Source organism: Schistocerca cancellata, chromosome 8 (assembly GCF_023864275.1).
Source record: "Schistocerca cancellata isolate TAMUIC-IGC-003103 chromosome 8, iqSchCanc2.1, whole genome shotgun sequence".
Lineage (NCBI taxonomy): Eukaryota > Metazoa > Arthropoda > Insecta > Orthoptera > Acrididae > Schistocerca > Schistocerca cancellata.
This window is the reverse complement of record NC_064633.1, coordinates 134,423,624-134,444,474: the sequence shown is the minus strand read 5'-3', so window position 1 is coordinate 134,444,474 and position 20,851 is coordinate 134,423,624. Positions and strand designations below refer to the sequence as shown.

At 34.4% G+C, this 20,851-nt stretch overlaps 1 protein-coding gene across 1 annotated transcript in view; it reads left to right on the top strand.

Moving 5' to 3' along the window:
- LOC126095771 (synapsin) overlaps positions 1-20,629 on the top strand; it is an 859,815-nt gene extending 839,186 nt beyond the window's left edge. The window contains exon 9 of the mRNA XM_049910577.1: positions 15,419-20,629. Coding sequence (XP_049766534.1) covers positions 15,419-15,585 — 167 coding nt within the window. The 3' untranslated portion in view covers positions 15,586-20,629. The remainder of the gene's footprint in view (positions 1-15,418) is intronic.
- Positions 20,630-20,851: the final 222 nt, after the last annotated feature.

Genomic DNA, 20,851 nt, shown 5'->3' with positions numbered 1-20,851 from the left:
GTATCCTATATTTATTGTTACTGTTGTTACCTATTGAGCAGTCAGTTATTTGCATTATGATACTCTCTTGTTTATTAATATCATCTTTGGTACTTGTAAACAAAATTAATCTGAAACTTTCCATTCATTGCATCCCATTTTGAATAGAAAGGCTGTCTGTCCTCTGCTGTTGAAACATAAGCAACATAATCTATATTTTGACTTTAGCACACATTCATTCCAACATTCCAATTTGGAAACAATGCTCATCTTCTGTTAGGTGCCTTTTAAGACAACAATATATCTGTGAGGTTAATCGTTCATTTTTGTCCACTACCATATCTTAGAATTTAAAAAAAAAAAAATGTAGTTATGGGCAAAATACTCAAAAATGAAATTCAAAATAAGTCAAGATGGTAGAAAGAAATGTTAGGTAGTGAAGTGCACACTCACAAATCAGAAAAATTGTCAAGTGGATGAAATTGTGACAAAATGTGATGCTTTTCTTTGAATTTTCTCTATTTTCTCTGTCAAACATGTCTGATAAGTGTTCCAAATTGATGGGCAATATCCAAGTGTCAGTCAAACAAGTGTTTTGTAAGCAATATCTTTTGTAGGTGGACTACACTTCTATTCCTACGGCTGGTTTTATTTAATCATTCCATTTCAAATCATTCCATATGCATACTCCCATATATTTAATGGATGTGATTGCTACCAATGATTGTTTTGACAATTTGTTATTCATATAACAAAGGGTTTTTCTGGTTATTTATGTGCAATACATTACATTTGTTTATTTTGAAGATCAACTGCCAATCTCTACACCAAGTACGGATATAGTTGAGTCCTACTCATCTCTTCTTTTCTTGTTTTGTCTGCTGTCTTTACTATTGTTTTGCCTTTTTATCCTTCTGCCTAATCTATCATATAGAGAAGTCAAAGAACTTATAAATAAATTGTTAGATCTCTGACCTCGTAACTGTCATCAGTCTGAGACTGTTTCATTAACTTATTAGGACATGAAACATAATCTGCTGTACTGAACTGTTTCCTTTCCATACCCTCTATCTGTGAGACATCTGTGAACATTAGAGGCTGAACATTTGTGATACCACTGTTTCCTTTGGCTACTATTGATTGATTAAACCAAAAGCTGTAAATTAAATTATTCCTTGTTATACCATCATCATTCAGAAGAAATTCAATTCATGCATAATATAAAAAATATTTTTAAGGATTTGACTGATATAGTCATGGCAGATTATTAGATTCCTTAGATTCTTAGATTTCCTCCTACTATTGATTGACCTGAATTTTCTAAAGGTTGAGGGCATTCTCAGTCTGCACATTTCGCCAGAAGGTTTTACTTTCATTTTCTCTTATATGACAAGGTGATAAACAACGGTTACTCCATTCGCCACACACACCATATATCTGTGTTTTCTTGACATTAGTCATAGTAGGTTCAAGATTGTATAATTATTTGCCATCCTGAGATGTTTCAGTGATATGGGTATGATACTGCACAATTACTTGCAATGATGAGATGTTATTATTTGTGTTGTCATGTCATATTTCTTGGACTCATTTTAACATGGTCAGGAATGGTTTGGCTGAGTCATATCTCTATCAGATCCGCTGCTAGTATGAAATGTTTCTTTATAAGTGTTACTGATTTTCTATTGCCAATATCCTGGCTATGCTTTTCAGCCCATTCTGTCATTATAAATTTGTTGTTCTGCGCTTATTTCCAACTTGGGTCTCTCTTCTGCACTTCTGTCTCATCATTTTTTAACCATAATGTTGATAATTTTCTTTTCTTTTCCTATTGCTCCAGTGTATAACTATTTCCTTGCTGTCCTATTACTCTTCATTCACATCACAAGCTTACAATATTACAAAAGTCGGAATCTTCATCCCCATTTGCCTCATTCTTTATTTTATTTTTGTTGATTATTTAATTAAATTTCATTTATTCTACTTGGATTTGCCTTACACCACTGTTTAGTACCTAATTATACTGCTCTCAGTCCAATGAGTAAAAAAGTTATGCATATGTCTTCCTTCGGAAATATGGTGTACATGGGTTCTTTTGTGATCATTTGTACTTATTTTACAATTTTTAGACACAATGATTCTTTGCAGCTACCTTATCCTGCCATGTTTATACACTTTTTCACATAAGGCATCCGAATTTGCAATTACAAGACATTATTATTACATCCTCTCACCCATACAAATTTTATTATTTGTCACATCACAGTTATTAGCAAACACAGACATAAAGTATTTCATTACATAATGCCTCTCTTTGTTTTGGACCACTGTGGTATGCCACAGCCACCACCAGCCACAACATTCAAATAGTTGCACTGTAGGTGCTCAGTGAACGTGTGTCCAGTATTAATAACACATTTAGCAATGTATGATGATGAAGATATTCCTGGCACATTGAGGTCACATACAATTGCAACTTCCCAAAGGACTCAAGAGCCAGCTGTCTTTGACGTGTCTTTTTGGCAGTTTCCCAATCACACTAGGTGAATAATGGGCTGGTACCCATGTCCTACCTCAGTTACACAATTTGCAAATGTGCAGAAAACATATGCACACTTTCACAACAGTATCACTGCCTGAAAATGGTTGAGATACACACATTCTATCCTGGGAAGTAGAAGGGGCCGGCAGAAGGGTGACCGGCTGGTGACAGGAAGGGCATCCAGCCACCCCTTAAATTAACCATGCCAAATCTCTTAATATCCATGCCAATCGTGAGCTGATAAGATACAAAGGCACAAGAAAAAGATTAATGTTAAAATTTTCTAGAAATCCATGTTAGATCTGTAAATTAATAAGTGCAGCACTCATTATAATATTGTCATGGTAAGCTCCCTTTCTTCCTTCCAATCTGGTGTCTATCCAACCAATTCACAGCACGACTGGTATGAAATATCTCCAATGTCACAGAGAAACAACCATATCCATATTTATGCTATTGTTACAATGGGATCGCTACTTCCAAAGGTATTTTAAAGCTACAGCTGGCTCCCTCCCACTTCCTCCCCTCTTCAGTGAGGAGTCTGTGTACCCCTTCTGCCTGCATCTAGAGTGATCTTGTGGTTCTAGGTGGCATCCTTTTACAAAGTGTTTGTGCATCCTGTGTCCAATGCAGAACATGGGAACCAGACCAATATTTATCTAGTGGCTGTGGAAAGCCATCTAAAAACTACATCCTAGCTGGCTAGCACACCAACCCTCATTGTTAATCTGCAGGGTGGATTCAATCTGAGGCCAGTGCACATCCCCAAAATCAAGCATTTTTGAAGCAGCCTCTATTAACATAACACAAATGTTTTATACTGCTTTCAAATTCCAAACATTGTCCACTTTAAAGGCAATGAACTATAATAACATACAGTTCCTTAAAAATCAAAATGGATATTCTAAAAAATATATAATATCAAGAGATGACTGTTAAACGTTAAACATCATTTACAGGTAACATATCCATAGGCTTTCTGACGTTTTTCAGAGGCAATCTCAAGCACCAAACAAGCTTTTCATAACCACGTTCCACCACTCTTGATGACAATTACTTTTTTATCTATTATGTAATAGTTATATTTAGTGCCTTACATTATCTCATTTTTAAACTGTGTATTTCACAATTTACTTTCATAAATACTTTTTTTTTAATTAGAGATAAGATAAAACACACATGTATACCTGTTTATTATTAGAGTAAGAGGTGCAGTTCTGTGAGTTTTTTTATTAGACTGACAAGCTATAATGGTAAATTTCATACTTCCAAACTGTATAAAAATGTTGGTTAAGGAGAATAATGCAATGATGTGAGATAATTATGATTAGTTTGTTGAAAGATTTTGCTTACTTCCATAACTTGTTCAAAAAATTTCAACAAACAGGTAACTATCATAGATATTCAGTTCTCTGAAACTGAGTAAAGGCAGGCAGGTATTGCAAGATTTACATTTCACTAGTAGTAATTAAAAATGCGTATGAAGCAAATTCATTGTGGTACTTAGCTACTGACATGAACACAATTTTCTGCAGACATGTTTTAAATTAGGTATGTAAAGAGAAGCTAAATATGAGAGAAAAAAATGAAAACATGTTTTAGATCTGCATACTACTGTTAACACTATATTTTTTTCAATAAATGTAGATTTTTCATTTCTGAGAACTAAATAAAAACTACTGTTTATAAATCAATGCCAGACGACTCAGTGGCTGATACACAAATTGTTGCATAATATTCAGTCTGAAATAGAAAAAAATCTATTATGAATTCTGGATATGATTAAGTAATGATGTTTTACCAGGAAAAATTAAAAAGAAATTGTGGTTTTGCATGGAGTGTTACAAAGATATTAGATTTAGGTGTTTTTGCCACATAAAGTTCATTTTTTTCTCTGCTGATCAGAGATATGACACACATGAAAATGGCCCGAATCACTTTTATCTGATGTACCTGAATCCAAAATTTTATGTTACTCTTCAAAAATAGAAATTCAGATGGCTCCTGAGCCACATAAGTAAGAATGATACTGTAGTTCCAAACTGTTAAAGCTAAAATATGTTCTTTTATTTGTTAAGAAAAAGTGATTCCAGTATTTCCTTCAATAACAGTGTTGTAAATGACAAATTCACTGATGTTAAGATTGATAGGTATTTCCTGTAATTTTTAATATTTATACACACTAAGCACTTTGTCATTTCATATCTGTGGTTCTATTATAATATCAGATACCAGTATTTGGAACTATTTTGCTGTCTCAGCAATAACATAACTTCCTCAATATAAATACTACTGTAAAAGGGCAATTTTAGTCTGCAGTATTAATTTAAATGTGAAAATATTTACAAAATCCTTTTATTAAGCTCAAAGTAAACTTTAAAAACAGTCTCTTTAATGTGAAATCAAATTCTGGTTGTGTGGTGAGTAAGTTACAAGTGGTAAATCATGTAATATTAAGTCCAGTGATATGTGTTGGAGCACTGTAAGGCAAGATAATACTGACACATAAGCAATTTGCCATTTCGTTAACAACATGGGATGCTGCTATGAAATATACTACTCCATCTCTCCAACACTGAAATTTTGAGAATAGTATGATATCCAGAATTACATCATTCCCTACAGATAGTAGGACCACTATTTTAGCACCTGGTTTGTAATGTAGTTCTGATGTATTTCATGTACAAAGCATTTTTATTGAGAAGAATGATTTGTGTGTTACAGTTGTGGCTTTTTGTTACACTCATAAAATGAATCAAATTGACAATAAATATGTCATAGATCAGGGAGTCTACCTTTTTATCAAATCACAAATACATGTGTTCTAAAGATCTTACTAAGCTTGTGTTTGTGTCTTTATGTAGGTATATTAAATTCTGGTGTTCTAAGACTGAAAAACTCCTGGTTTATGTCTGAACAGAGAAAGTATTATGTCAATTTTTCAACTACACACTAAATGAGGAGAGTAAAGGCTGAAAAAAACAGCTTATGCCCTCAGTAATGTCTAATTTCATTGTTTTTGTACGAAATTTACTGTCTATTCTCAAGCATTTTGTTTATGTTTAAGAGCACTAGCAATGTTTACACTTTTGTCTGAATTAATATCTGACAACTACAATATAGGTGTAGAGTTTAAGCTAAAATAATTATTTTGCACATTTTAAAGTATTATACTGTCAATATTTACATATTAACAATTTAATATAAAACTATATACTGTAGTTAAGTGTTAAATGGCCTTTAAACCTGGTTGATTGTTATGGCCTCACAAACTATTTGTTTACAACAGAAATGTGATCTTATTTTAAAACTGTCAATTATTTGTACTCAAGTCTTTCAGTCCACAGAATTAAAGACAGAAGGGATGTGTTAAGTATAGAATTTCTATAAATTATATGGATATTATTTGAGAAAGGAATCAACTATGTTGGCCTAATTTTATTTTTGTACTCATATAATTTGGTACCTTTAACAGAAACTTAGGTTTCCTTCACATTCTTCACAGACTCAGAGTTACATTTCTTACAAATGTACATATTAGTTGAATGTCAACAACAATTATTAAAGTTGTAGTGACGGTATTATGATAAGGTGAAATCTCAATGAATTGTTTTATGGGTGTTAGCTGGCAGTAAAAGATGCATAAAGACTGGTAGAAACATGTCAGATTCACATAAAATAACTCACTTTATTATGTTCTGCTTTTATACATAAACACGTAGATCTGTATTAATGAAAAGCCTTTTAGTGATTTTTTTTCTGACAGAGAGTTGCCAGAGATCTATCAATTTTGGTGAACTCTGATGTACTAGTTGGAGGCCACCAGCAAATAGCTACAACAAAAAGGTCTAGGCCAGGTAGCAGGATCCATTTCAGATAAAGTGGAATCAATATAACTCTAAAAAATAGGGACATTTTATTGATACATATCATGCCACAATGTAATGGTTTCCAAGAAATCAAAGAATTAGTGAGTTTTATCTACTGCCAGTTTACTTAATGAGGAAAGCCCTATGCCAACTGAGACAGAGGTCAAGTAGTAGATGTGGGTCAGATTTACATAACATAACTTGCTTTATTACTGCTCACTTGGCAAAAGAGCTTTCCTTCTCAAATGATCCTCAGCTGGTATTCTAATGCTCAAAATCAGTTGGTCACCGGGTCTGGCCTGTCCTTGTGAGATAACAGAAACTTATGTTTTTAATTCTTTTGTGGCTCTGGATTTATGTATTATCAAGTCACTTTTCATTTCAGTTCCCCATGACTCTCTTTCACTAAAAGTACAAATAACACAATATGGGCAATGCAATGTGAGATAACAGTGGATTTTCATAAGAGAAAGTAAATGAATGAATGGTAAAGAAAGAAAACACCTTACTAGAACAAATTCTGTTGGCAGTAACAATGTAAAACAAAAGTAAAGAGAAGTGTATGCAGTGAACTAAGAAAAACATCACTATCACACTCAAGTACTCTTAACAGAGTTGAATAAAAAAGGCAGCATGCAAACAATGCCAATTAACAATTTCTAAAAAGCTATAATTGCTGCTTCATTGGTGGCAGGAGACTGTTAGCACATGTAAGTGGCTTGCTCTTAAATCATGTATACAAGATGAATATTGAGAATACTTCAAAATTTCTGAGCTGCTGGACCCAAAAATATTTTTCATTAGAATTATAGGTCTGTGACTAATTGATGCTACAGAATTACATAGTTAGTAAAAACTGTTAGCCACATAACAGGCATACTACATTAATAAGCAAAATTTCAGAAATGAGGACAGCAAATGATCACTTCAAGACAATAAACAATGCATTGAGATTTCGGGTTATGACTGAATGCCATTTTGAAGCAGTTAATGGCACTGATCACTCATTTAATTTCACTTACTGTATAAGTACGTGACCTAGTAAAATATTTGCAGCATAGATTTCTTTTCTACTGATGTTTTATACTGACATATCCTTTTGCTGTGTAGAAGAAAAATATACAAGTATCACCACAGAAATAGGCTGTGTTGCTTTTCCAGTAAATACTAACATAATGTATAACGTGTTCAGTAGATACTCCTGATATGGCTCAAACTAAACACTGCCCTTGCTGCTCATCTGAAAGTACAAAACTCTATGAAACATATCTTTTGAATGTTGTTTTTGATGTGTGTCTTCCCATGAGAATATGAATATTAGGTTTCATGTCGGTTGGTGTAGTTCTTTTCCACTAACATAAAAAAATGATATGATCTGTTCAACATTTCATTTAAATATGATCTGTTCAACATTTCATTTAATGACAATGGGAAACCTCCATTACTAAGAAATGAAGGTTTCAATTTTCAAACACAAAAAAGAATGTAATAGCTAATCGCTTATTATGTGGTGCTTTTAAATGAAAACCATAACAAAACAAATAACAAAAAATAGGTCAGTCAGGTAACTGTAATGAATTTTTAACAAAATAATGATCATTAAGTGCATTACCAAAGCTAGTGGTGTTACAAATTACAAATGAACTGTTTATGGCATATACTCAGTACTTACATTTATGTGCAAAACACTACACATACATACATACATATCTGCATGCACACACACTCCTCTCTCTCTCTCTCTCTCTCTCTCTCTCTCTCTCTCTCTCTCTCTCACACACACACACACACACACACACACACACACACACACACACACACACACGCAGAGGCACATACGCAAAACCTCATTCCATGGACTTTAGCTAACATATATGTATTACAATTGGGAAACTACATCAATACATTTCTGTAAACATCATTCCATGGAACTTCCTGGCAGATTAAAACTTTGTGCCCAATCGAGACTCGAACTCGGGTCCTTTGCCTCTACCAGCTCTACCAGCACTTGCACTTGCCCGCGAAAGGCAAAGGTCCCGAGTTCGAGTCTCGGTCGGGCACACAGTTTTAATCTGCCAGGAAGTTTCGTATCTGCGCACACTCCGCTGCAGAGTGAAAATCTCAGTCTGGATCATTCCATGGACTTTAGCTAACATATATATGTATTACAATTGGGAAACTACATCAATACATTTCTGTAAACATCCATCAAATTATCATCTTAGTTGTATTTGCTCTTTTTTTTTACATTGTCAGTCAGAAGATGTTTGACATCAGCAATTGGTTTCAGCTATCTGTTATTGACTGCAATGCATTGGCAGATATCTGACGTTAATTGAAAAAAGAGTGATATTTATGATCTTAACGTATAGCGTAAATTATTACAAAATCTGAAATTTGTCAATGCTACCTGTGCCATTAGTGCCAGGAGACAAAAAACTACCTGTCAAAAGTAATGTGCATCCATACACATGCAAAAATATTCTGTATTTCTAAAGAAGTCTGAAGTTTGCATGTACAGTGTGCAGTTGGTACTTATTAACTCTGTTAATTTGCCTAATTGGCTGTATGATAGTAACACCCTTATAGTTAAGCCTGTTTCATGAACCCTTTGAACTTCTGTTTTCATAAAAAAAAGCCCAAATGATATTTTTAGCCTGTGTTAAAAATAAAAAGGACAATACTGTATCATTGGCAGTTTTACCTATCTGCTAAAAATGGCAGTGGTGTTAGTTGAAAACCTGAGTTTTCTCTCAGAATTGACAACTTAAGATGATTCCAGAGATAAGAGACTGCCAAAATATCACCTTAGATACCTCCCTATTCTCAATGGTGTCTCGTTGCTGTGTTTGCTAAGATGATTTTTCTTCCTGTTTAACTGGCATGGTTCCCATCAAATAACAAGCACACGATTATTAAAATAACAGTAATTCCAGAAGGGGAATGACAAACAAAAATAAGGAAAGATTAGTTAGCTACATATAAGTGATGGGTTAAACTTAGACAAACATACCAGTACAGAGGCATCACTTGCTTACACTCTTACTTCAATCCAAGTATGCACTCTCTCACACACAGACTGCAAATGCACCATCCCACAGCTACAACTGCACTTATTTATGAATGATAAAAGTGGGAGGAGAGCAGAGGTATGTAGAAACTAGAAGGGGTTAACCTTTTGGCTGCTGCAGATGTGCTCGTAACATGCTGAGGTGAGAACTGCATCATTATCGTCTAATGTGTCTCTCTACCTACTCTAAGTAGCTTGCATCTGGACTTCTACCTGGGATGGGGTTACCTGAGGAGCCTGCTTCACCCTGTGCTTAACATTTCTAGAATGCTATCTGCGAAGTCTCTTTCTTCATTCAAAGATTTGTCACTGGTGAGAGACCATTATTGTTGGTGTAAGAATTAGTTTCTTACTTTGAGGATTGTCTGTGAATTAATTGTTGTAACAAATCCACAGAGATTTAAAGATGACTTTCCCTTCAATAGCTTCTAATATGATTTTGGTAACACATTACAATAGTTCTGTGTCTCTTTCAATATTCATTGGCAGTTCAGTGTTCCTTCAAAATTACAAGTCAATAATACCCACTATAATGCACATATTCTCCACTCTACTAAGCAAACAAACAAATTTGATCTCTGTTAAGCAGATATTTAGATAACACACTATTGCTTACTTTGTGTTCATGTGCAGATTGTACTTTTATGTTCCACAAGAGTGGGAAAAGGCCATCAATGATACAATTTCCCTTTATGGTGTATTTGTAATCAAAAGCATCCTGTTATTTCATACTGTGAATGAAATATTCTGATAATCTGTGACATCAGTCTCATGTGTCAGTATTTGTTGTGAAGAACATTAAATACTTTTTAGTTTCACTGTTATTGTATCATGATACTCATTTATCACTTTAATCAATAATTTTCTGTTGAACTAAGTGAGTGCTTAATCACTGGAGGAGGACAGAATGCCTGTCTGCAATAGGTACAATATGTATATAGTACACCCAAGGAACAGCTCTCATCCTGTTAGGAAATTTGGCAATGTGTTTCTTAAATTTCTGGTAACTTTCTGTTATTGGACCTGAACAGTGTAGTTCCTTGTCATGCAGTTAGTAATATTTCATAATTTCAATGTAACTCTTCAAAATCAGAAGTACATAATCCAAAATGTTCATCCTTTTCTGTGTGTTTTCTGGGACAATTCATTCGTAGACAGCTATAAAGGACAAGAAGTGTATAAGCCTGAACAGTTTATGGAAATGTACAAAAATAGTACATTCTGTGATCAAATTTGCAATAAAATCTTCTGGACAATGGAAATCAAGGTGTAATAATATTTTCATTGATTTGAGTGCTTCAATATCATAAATAGATATTTATTTATTATTTTTGTATATCTGAAGCAGTGTATGCTGTATTTTTATTTTTGTGTAGTTCAGAAATGAAATAGATCTCCCATCTGTGTGTGTGTCAGTACAGCATATTCTATCAAAAATAACATGAAAAATGACAGAATGCTTGGATCATTCCCTAGTTGATAGTTGTGTCCCACAGGTGAATCATCAAACGTGTGATCAAGTGGATGAAAAACCTCTTCTTTCCAATAAAATTTGTCAAAACCACGCTTTCTTCATGAATATTTCACAACCACTTCCAGATTTTTCAGTTCAGATGAGCTGTCAATTACATCCCTTGTTAAACCAAATGTCTATAGTGTTACACTTGCTGACATAGTCAGCTTAAGACTATTGCTTTCAGAAGTTTTGGTGGAGTTATTACTTATGTCAGCATTGAATAATTCCTCCTCATCATTGCTCTTCATATCTTCATGATCTCTTACTTGGTAGAACAGCTGATGATTAAAAATTTATTATGCTAATCAAGACGTAAAGTGAAGTCAAATGCCAGCAAAATGACATCAAAACAGAGAAAATACTCAGACACAAACCAGCATCCGGAACTAAGATGTGGGGTGGAAAATCTGTTGTGCATTTAAGCTCATCAGCAGCATCCAGGTACCTGAGTGATGGTGCAACTATACTCATCATTAGCATTCAGGTCAGCAAGGATGTTAACTCATCAAGAGTGCTCAAGGAAAACCCACAGGCAGTGATTAAACCCATCAACAACATCTCGGAAGCAGTGGAGCATGATGAGTTAACTCGACAACAGCAGTCAAAGAGTTAAGTTGCATGCAGCAAGGTAGGGATGGGGAGATAACTAGGCCTTAAAAAATACAACTACATCCTTTATTGGGGCTTTAACTAACCCTCATTATACCCAGAGATAGGGTTCCTTTCTTTATTTCTTTTGGAATCACCAGTCATCAGACATTCCTCTCCTGTACGAGTCTCCTTAACTCAGGGTAGCACTTAGTCCTACATATTCATTTATTTGTTGCACATATTCCAGTTTCTGTCTTCCCCTTTTATACTTTCAATCTACTTAATTCCAACATGCTTCTGTAAGTCTAAGTCTAAAATTATTTTTTTTTCCGTGTTTTCTGACAGTCCATGATTTCACATCAGTACAATGATGTGCTCTAGATATGTATTCTCTGAAATTTCATTCTCAAATAAATGTCTGTTTTAGATATTGGTAGACTTCTACGAGTAATTTAGGATACCTTTATCTGTGCTAATCTGTTTCTTATGTGTTCCTTACTTCATATTTTATGTTTTATTTTGTTTCCTAGGTACAAGGAATTCCTTCACTTTGTACTCTGCTGAGGGATATCCTGTTCAGAATCCTATCCTCATCACACAGTAGTTTCTTGGCACTGTCCCAACATACACAGTATCACAGACCTGCCAAATACCAACCCTGCACCACACCAGGCAATCCCTGTGAATGATATAGGTACCATACCTTTCCTATACAACAATGCACCACCTCTTGATGCAGTCCACTCAGACATTTTCTATCCAATAAAAGGAGGAGCCTATGTATAAGCAACCATGTTATGCACCAGCAGTGCTACAGTTACCATGAAGGATTCCATACGGGAATGAGAATTAACCACCTGTCTACTTATTTGAATGACCACTGTCACACGGTAACTAACTGTACACTCCATTACCCACTTGCTATACATCCTCCATAACACATTACTAATGACTTAGGCAGCTGCTTCAGTACATGTATCATTTCAATCCCTCTCCACCAAGTGTCAGCTATGCTGAGCTACATTGGTGAACACTGTTACCCAAGCTCACACACTGTTCATGGAACACCATATCATAAACCTCTATGGATCCCCTTCTTACTCCCTAAAACCTGCCCTCACTTTTCTACTTGTCATTTACCATATCACTCAAGCCCAACCCAAAACTCGTACCTACATTCCACCCTTCTTCCACATCACTCCTCACCACCCTCGCCCTTTTCTCTTCCATATACAACAACTACTACTTAATGAATACCATGAATCTTGTTTTACAATGTCCACTGTGAAAGACCTTGCCAATTTTAAAAGTTTTATTCCCCTGTCTTCTTCATTGAAACATTGCTTATTCTTCTTATCTGCAAGTCTTTAAGTAAGTAGAGTGTATTTTCCAATATGGCTATTATTTTTAACATTTACCTCTCTATATTCTGTTTCTGAATGAAGCTAGAGTGAACCACATTCACATTACTTTTTTCCCCACTACCCTTGCAGTGCATGTAACACAGCATGTAACTCTTCCACAAACTTTAAGCTATCAGGAAAGTAAGTAGATAACCATTTAAATACAGACCGCATCAAAAAGACAAAATACACATGTTCAAGCCTTCCTTGCTCTGGCTTTAATGGGCTTGTAGCATAGGACTAATAAAAGAAAGAATGTAATTTTAACAACTCTTGTAATTATTTAGTTTGAAGACAGATATATACATGCTAATTAGGAGTGACATTTTGTATGACTTTGTGATACAATGATACTTGATTTGACTGTTGTATCACATGTATCAACCTCTTTTTAAACATTAATGCTAAGCAACTGTTTTAATATTTAATAAGCAATACATTACACCACTGAATTCCTCATACACTAAATGGTGTTTTCACTACTTCAGAAAATCTCACTTTTGATGTCCAGCTGGCACTTGAGGGATTTTTGCATTAACCTGATACTCAAGCTATGAGACTGCTTTTTAAGAATTTCCAAATAACCTCTTTTCTTTTGTTGTCACTGGGAATATAGACATTTTTTCTACTCATTAATACCTTTCACTGATGATTCTATTACTTTTCAAGTGCACTACTATGTGAAAGTCAGTACAAACAGACTTTGTAAAACATTTGTGTAGGAATTAGTTTGTCTCTGCCAGGATGGCCATAGTTACCTTTTAATTCAGTGGAAATATTATTTTGATTGGTGAATCTGTAGAACATAAACCCATAGTTACTGCTGTTTGATTTAACACATCACAAGTTATCTCAATAGTCTGTAATGTATATACCAAAACAGAGCAGGAGTGTACTGTATATTCGTTTTACCACAAATGTTATTCAGAACTTCCTCTGCAGCTACAGAGAGCTGAAACTTTGCTGACAACGAGAGGCTGTCAATACATGCTTCTGTTATGTTATTCACTCAGATTACAAGAAGAGTTTCTCCACTCCCCCCCCCCCCCCTCTCCCCGAGTTTGATGCTTCTCCTGAAAATCCCCCCTCATCCCCTAATTTCTCTTGGTTCTTTGTCTGCTTTTCTGTGTTCACCTCTCTAATGACAAGCTTTACCACTAGAAGCTAATTTACAAGTGCTTTTGCTTGTGATGTGTTATCTGATGCAGTTAATAATGGTTTCTTTTCGCTTTTACATTTTTTGTTGGTATTCCGAACCTTTCCCTAATCTTAAGTGTTTCTGCTTGCTCAAGTTTCTGTAACACTTAGTCCTTCCTTTCTAAACTATGTACTCTCCCTTTGTGTATACTTCATTTCTGTATCACTTCTTGATCATATCTAGATGTCCTCTTATCCTTATTTTATTGTTTCACACAAATTTATTAAAATTATCCCCCCTTCCCCCATTTTCAAATGATAGTTTAGTCCTTTGATGGTAAGAAAAATTTTATCTATTCTGAAACAACTCACATCCAATATTTTTTCATGGAAGATCATCCCAATACGTTTGCATAACACGTGTATTACTTTAAAAAAACCAAAACATACATTACAAGGAACCAAAGGAAACGTGCATCTATTAATCTCAGGCACTAAGAAATTTTGTGATACAGATTTCTACTATCAGGTCAAATAAGGTTTTGCAATAAGAACCATCATGAAATTTCAGAACTAAACAACTTGTTATAGAGGAATTAAGTTTAGTAGCTTTCATGATGCTTTAGCTTGCTAATGTACCCCATCATTATTTCAGTCGGTTAATAAACATATCCACATCCATGCACCACCTTAACTGATAGAACACAAAAGTTTAATTCTCACTTCCACTGAATTATAGAAATACAGTTTTTAGTCAAAAATGTAGTTCTTATAGTCCACATGTTCCCTTGTGCAAGGAAAAAAGCTACACCAACTTCAATTATAAAGAGCTTTAATGTTTTTATGTATGATATAGCCTACTTATTGTTAACATATTCATTATAAATGAAAATATAAGCATTATAACTCTGTAATTTGTTTGATGTTAACATATAAATATTGTAAGAGTTTAATTATGTCTAACGTAATAAACTGTTATGTACTCTTATCATACTTAATTTCTCATATTTGGTTGCAGTTCCAAATGCTACTGTTACAAACAACTTCATTTGCCATCAATAACTAAGTCAGAATTAGCACACTGAAGCCTTATTTAATTTAACATTTTTGACACTACAATGTTAACTTACTTTACTGATATATTATTTCAACTGCAGTAGTCTGCTTGCAAATTAATTTGCTTTGCCTATGCTGAATTTATGCTGTGAAGATATGTATCAAGACAATTCTTTGTATAAGCAATGAGAAATAAAATGCAATATTAATACGCTGAGTTTCATTAACCATTACCTTTCCCACACTGTTTAACAGCGTCGCAGTCGAGTTCTGTGAGCAGTGCACCGAGTGTTGGACGACGACAGGAAGACACCTCTAGATCTGTCTTTGGGCGTCAGGGTTCCACACAGAATGGTGAGGATACTGAAGACACAATGAAAAACTTGAGGAAAACATTTGCAGGAATATTTGGTGACATGTAGACATAGCTTCTATCATTTATGTAGAATAGAGAATGGATGTGCAGTTGCAGGGTTGCTAATGACATGAAATTAAAAGTATGGTTTGGTGGCAGTATTACAAATAAATTTATGTAATGTTCTCATTTTGACATTTTGGTTGAATTGATTATGATCCAATAACTTTGTTTTCCATGAGTATAGTGACAATGAAATTTCACAATACATGAGAAAAATGGTATTTATTTGAATTCATTACTGAAATTGTGCCTACTGTTTATTTATGATTTGATTAATCTCTGCACATACTAGAGGTGTACTCAGCAACTTGTATGATTTTTTTATGCATTAAATATGATGTTTATGATTTTTTTTTGTATGAAATATGATGTCTATCTTGGATAAATAATTTCAGATTATACTGAAATAATTTTTAGAGTGCTCCTAGTAACTCCATTTGACCAACCCAAGAGAGTGGGTGCAGTACCACTAACAGGAAAAATACCAGTTCGAGATCTAACACAAATTTACTGAAGTCAGCATGTCTCTCTTTTTTCCATTTTTTTCCTATTTGGAATCTACTTATAGTCAGCCTATACATAGTCAGAAAAACCATACATTTATTACCAATGTGTTTGCACAGTGATGTGAACAAGCACAGCTAGTAATCGTTGTTCAAAGACTTGCTGGCTTATGCCACCTGCTCACAGTTGTTAAATGCATATTAAATTTCATTCAATGAGTCATCGAATACAAGAACATTTTATAATAGTTTTACAGAATAATTCATGTTGAAAATTTTTTAAAAAGTCTAAATAATGTGTTGTTTTAAAAAATGAAGAAAGTTGTACAACTTTTGAAATGCCCTAATGGTAGCTACACTAATTTGTAAAAAAGCTTAAATACATAAATATTTTAACAGATATGTTGGCTTAGTTATGAAGGTATTCATTTAAAGATAATTTATTTTGAAATATGGCATCGTTTTAGGTACTATGTTCTTCTCAAGTAGATAGAGTATGCTCCTAGTTAATCTTTTGATACTGATAGGAGATCGTTGATGAACAATATCTTTTATTATTTTTAAGAAGAGATTTGCTGTGTGAAGTAGTGCAGAAATGACTAGTGTATCTGTTCAAGTAGGCAGTTGCAATAAGTAGAAATGTGTCAAGGTTATAAATAATTGCCATGAGTGTACTTGTGTTGTTGTGCAAACCATGTTGTGATAAATGATAATATTATAATAATTAGTATAGTGATCAAATGGATATGTGGTGTGTGATTCACAAAAATATTGGTTTGGGTGAATTGTTATTTTTATCGTTGTACTGTTAAAATTCCAAATATGTGTAAGTGTACTTATAATGCATCTATTTTGTTGCATATGATGTTACAATGGATGAAATGTGTTTCATTATTGCATGGGTGTTTCTGTAAACATTGATACTGTTATAAAAAAAAAACTTGAAATGTAGTTAGGAAGCAAGATTATAGCAATACATATACTACATGTTATAAATGCACATGCTGAAAATACTGTGTGTATATAATGCTTTACAATTTGTGGATTAAACCAGGTGTTCTCAGAAAGGTTAGTGCCCACTACTTCTTTTGAGCTCTAGAATATAATGTAGTAAATTTTCATCAGAGTCCTGTTGAACACAATGGAAATATGGTTAACATGTAAAATTACTGTAAACAGTTATACAGGAACACAATAACCATACTACAGTGTTCAGTTAATGTCACTTTAATACAATTATCCAAAAGATTCTCAGTGAAATAACAATAACAATCTGCCTTACATTTAATCATTAATATATCATAATAAACAAAAATAAAAATTTATTGAATAAATGAGTAAGTAAAGTATTTGCTAATGGTTTTTAAGATTAATGCAGATGCAGCTGTGTATCATAATTCTTTGGATTTTGAAACATTGTGTAGCATAAATGGCTTTGTTAAAAATGAAAATAGGTTTCTATTAAATACAAATAAGCATACTGAAGACATTGTTGTACGGTGAAATATTGAAGGTACATTGTACAGTGGATTTACGTCGTTATATTATTATTTGTAGTGAGTCATAATTAAGGCTTAAAAATCACAATTCCTAATATATGGATTCATGCTGTCTTATTTTAATACAAACAGCAACAGGGATTTTGTTTGTATCTAACTGTTGTTTTGAAATATGTTAGAAAAAAGATTTAATTTTTTGTTGAATATCGCTGGACCTAATACTTAAAATATAGTATTGGGTAATTTTAAACATATTGTGTAAATAACACTGAAAGACTCAAAGTTCTGAGACATATAATTGAAAGTTTCTTTAATAGATTTGTTGTTGTTCTCATATTATACACAGTTTATTATTACATACTGAATTAAAATTGTACAACTTTGAATTTTAGAGAGAAATGAGATACTATGTAATTTCACTTTTAATTACTATTTTCTGAAACTTATAAAAAAATCTATCACATTTATGATTTCCCTTAAATACCTATTTATTGTCAGTTACACATGTTCATAAAATTTGTTTATTTTGAACTCATCAGGTGACACATATAAATGATCCAGTATTTAATCACTACACGTATTTGTTTTCCTTACAAAAAAGATGTCTTATAGCTCCTGAGTATAAAAATTTAAGCATGAATTCTGCCATTTATCTCAATGTAACAAATATAAGAATTAACTCTGTGTGCAATAAAAATCTGTTAATGCTTCACAAAATTGGTAATAAACTTGACTGTGTTTACAATATTCTCTGGACTTCAGTTCTTAAAAACATGATATCTTTCAGGAGGCATCTAATGAACATTACAGATCATTATTCTCACCATGCTTTTCACACAATTCTTATTACACATGAGATACCATAATATTGCCTTCTGTGTCTTTCTGTTCAGTTAACAGTATGAAAAAGACCTATGATGCAAACTAGTATGGACAGGTTGTACAGTCGCTCCACACATTGCTTTCTCCATTGAATGAACTCTGCCACACTAACCTATTCATCCCAAATTACCTTATTTGGTTGTTATCTACTGTACATTGTGTGAGGAGTAATGTAAGTAGATGAATGCTTTGTGTTTATTCCACAGAGGAGATAACATGGTTAGAAATAGGTATACTTTAGTGCTCCCGAATACATAAAATATGTAGACTCCAGGTATCAAAAGAACAGTGTGACACTGTAGTGCTGCAATTTCCATGCAAACACAGTTCGATATATTTGCCTGCAACTACTTAAGTGAGCTATCCATAACTGGTAGCTCATTTGGGACATGGGAATTTTGAATCAGAATGACACACAATGATAGCCTGCAAATGAATAGTATATATCTAAGTTAAGATTTTCACTTCATCTGGAAATGACCACTTGAAGTATAAAAGAGTGAAGGACCAGCACTTCAAACTCAATGAGGTGAAATGTGTGTGGTGTTAAAGTGAATAACCCCAACATTTTTTAAAATCTACAGAGAAATGAAAGCCATCTTACATAACATGGAAAGACCATGGAAAGTTTGAAGAAATCCAGCATATTGTAAGTAAATGATTATTATAACAACAGTAACAATCCAAAGACATTCTGATGAAAATTAGTTCCCATATATTGTAAGTAAATGATTATTATAACCACAGTAACAATCCAAAGACATGCTGATGAAAATTAGTTCCCGTAGTCAGCATTTGACACAACTGTAAGAGAACGAAAATTGATAACTTAATATGAAATGTTTTTTGAGGTTAATGTTTAATGAGAAATGTGTTTTACTTTGGGTTTGATACATTTTTTATGTGGAGTCTTGGGACTTAGATGTCAGAATATTAAGAAGCAAAATGATACGGAACCAAGTAAATGGATTAACTTTCAAAACATTATATTATCTTGGTTATTATCTGCTGAACATTCAGCATGGACAAAAGTTAAGTCATAACTCGCACTCAGATCTTCACCTGTTATTGACAATGCTCTTGCAATTTAATATAAAAAATCATAGATGAAATATACACACTGTATGGATCAACTTTGCATGGCTGAAGATTTACATGTTGGGTGTTACATCTTACAGATGATGACCCTGAGGGAGGCAGCAGGTGCACGGGATAGAAATGCAATTCATCAGCACCAGTTAGTTTGTGCAGCACACAATGACTGTTATGACTGGATTGAGAGTCTTACAAAAGAGAACATGGGGAGACTATGGGAAAGAGGGTGTGGGTGCAGAATGGGTGAAGACAGCATCCTGAGGCAGGCTGGAAGTGGGTGAGGGGCAGGGAGTTAGCAACAACTGTGGCCAGGATTACAAGAATAAAGGATGTATTGAAAGGGTAACTCCCATCTACGCCATTCAGAAAAGCCAGTGCTGGGGCGAAGAATCCAGATGGCACAGGTTGTGAACCAGCCACTGAAATTGAGCACATTGTGCTCAGTATCGCATTCAACCACTGGGTGGTCAATTCTGCTCTTGGCCACAGTTTGGTAGCAGTCATTCCCACATATAATCCTGTGTGGAAATTGCAGCAGAGTTGGAATATGACATGGTGTACGATGGACACCCATGGACAGCATATCTGTAATGATGATAATTCCCTTGTCTATTATGCTGAAGATCTCATGTCCCAGGCTTAGTTCACAGACAGATTTCCTGGATCATATCCTCCTCACACATCTGTAATACTCCATCTACCCCCAAAATCAAGTTGCAAAAGAGCATTCCCTCATGACCCAATACCATCCCAAACTGGACGAAATTAACCATACCCACTACAAAGGCTTCAGCTATCACCATGCCCGGAAATAGGAATATCATGCCCACAATCCTTCCCACCTACCTTTGCCATCCACCCAATCTGTACAATATCCTGGTTCATCCATATGGAATGCCCACTCCCAACCCCTTGCCATATGGGTCATGTCCCTGTGTGAGACCCAAGAGCAAGGCCTGTCCAATTCCTGTCACAGGCTTATCCTATCCCATCAGGGGACAGGGCCACCTGTGAAAGCACCTGTGTCATATACCAACTCTGCTGCAATTCCTGTGCAGCATTACATGTGAGCATGACCACCAACCAATTGTCCATCCAAATGGATACCTACCACCAAACTGTGGCCAAGAGGACAATTGAACACCCAGTGGCAGAGCACAATGCTGAGCACATGCTCAGTTTCAATGGCAGATTCACAAGCTGTGCTATCTGGATTCTTCCATGGAAGTTACCCTTATAACACACCCATCATTCCTGTAATCCTCCTGGCCTCAATCTCTGCCAATCTCCT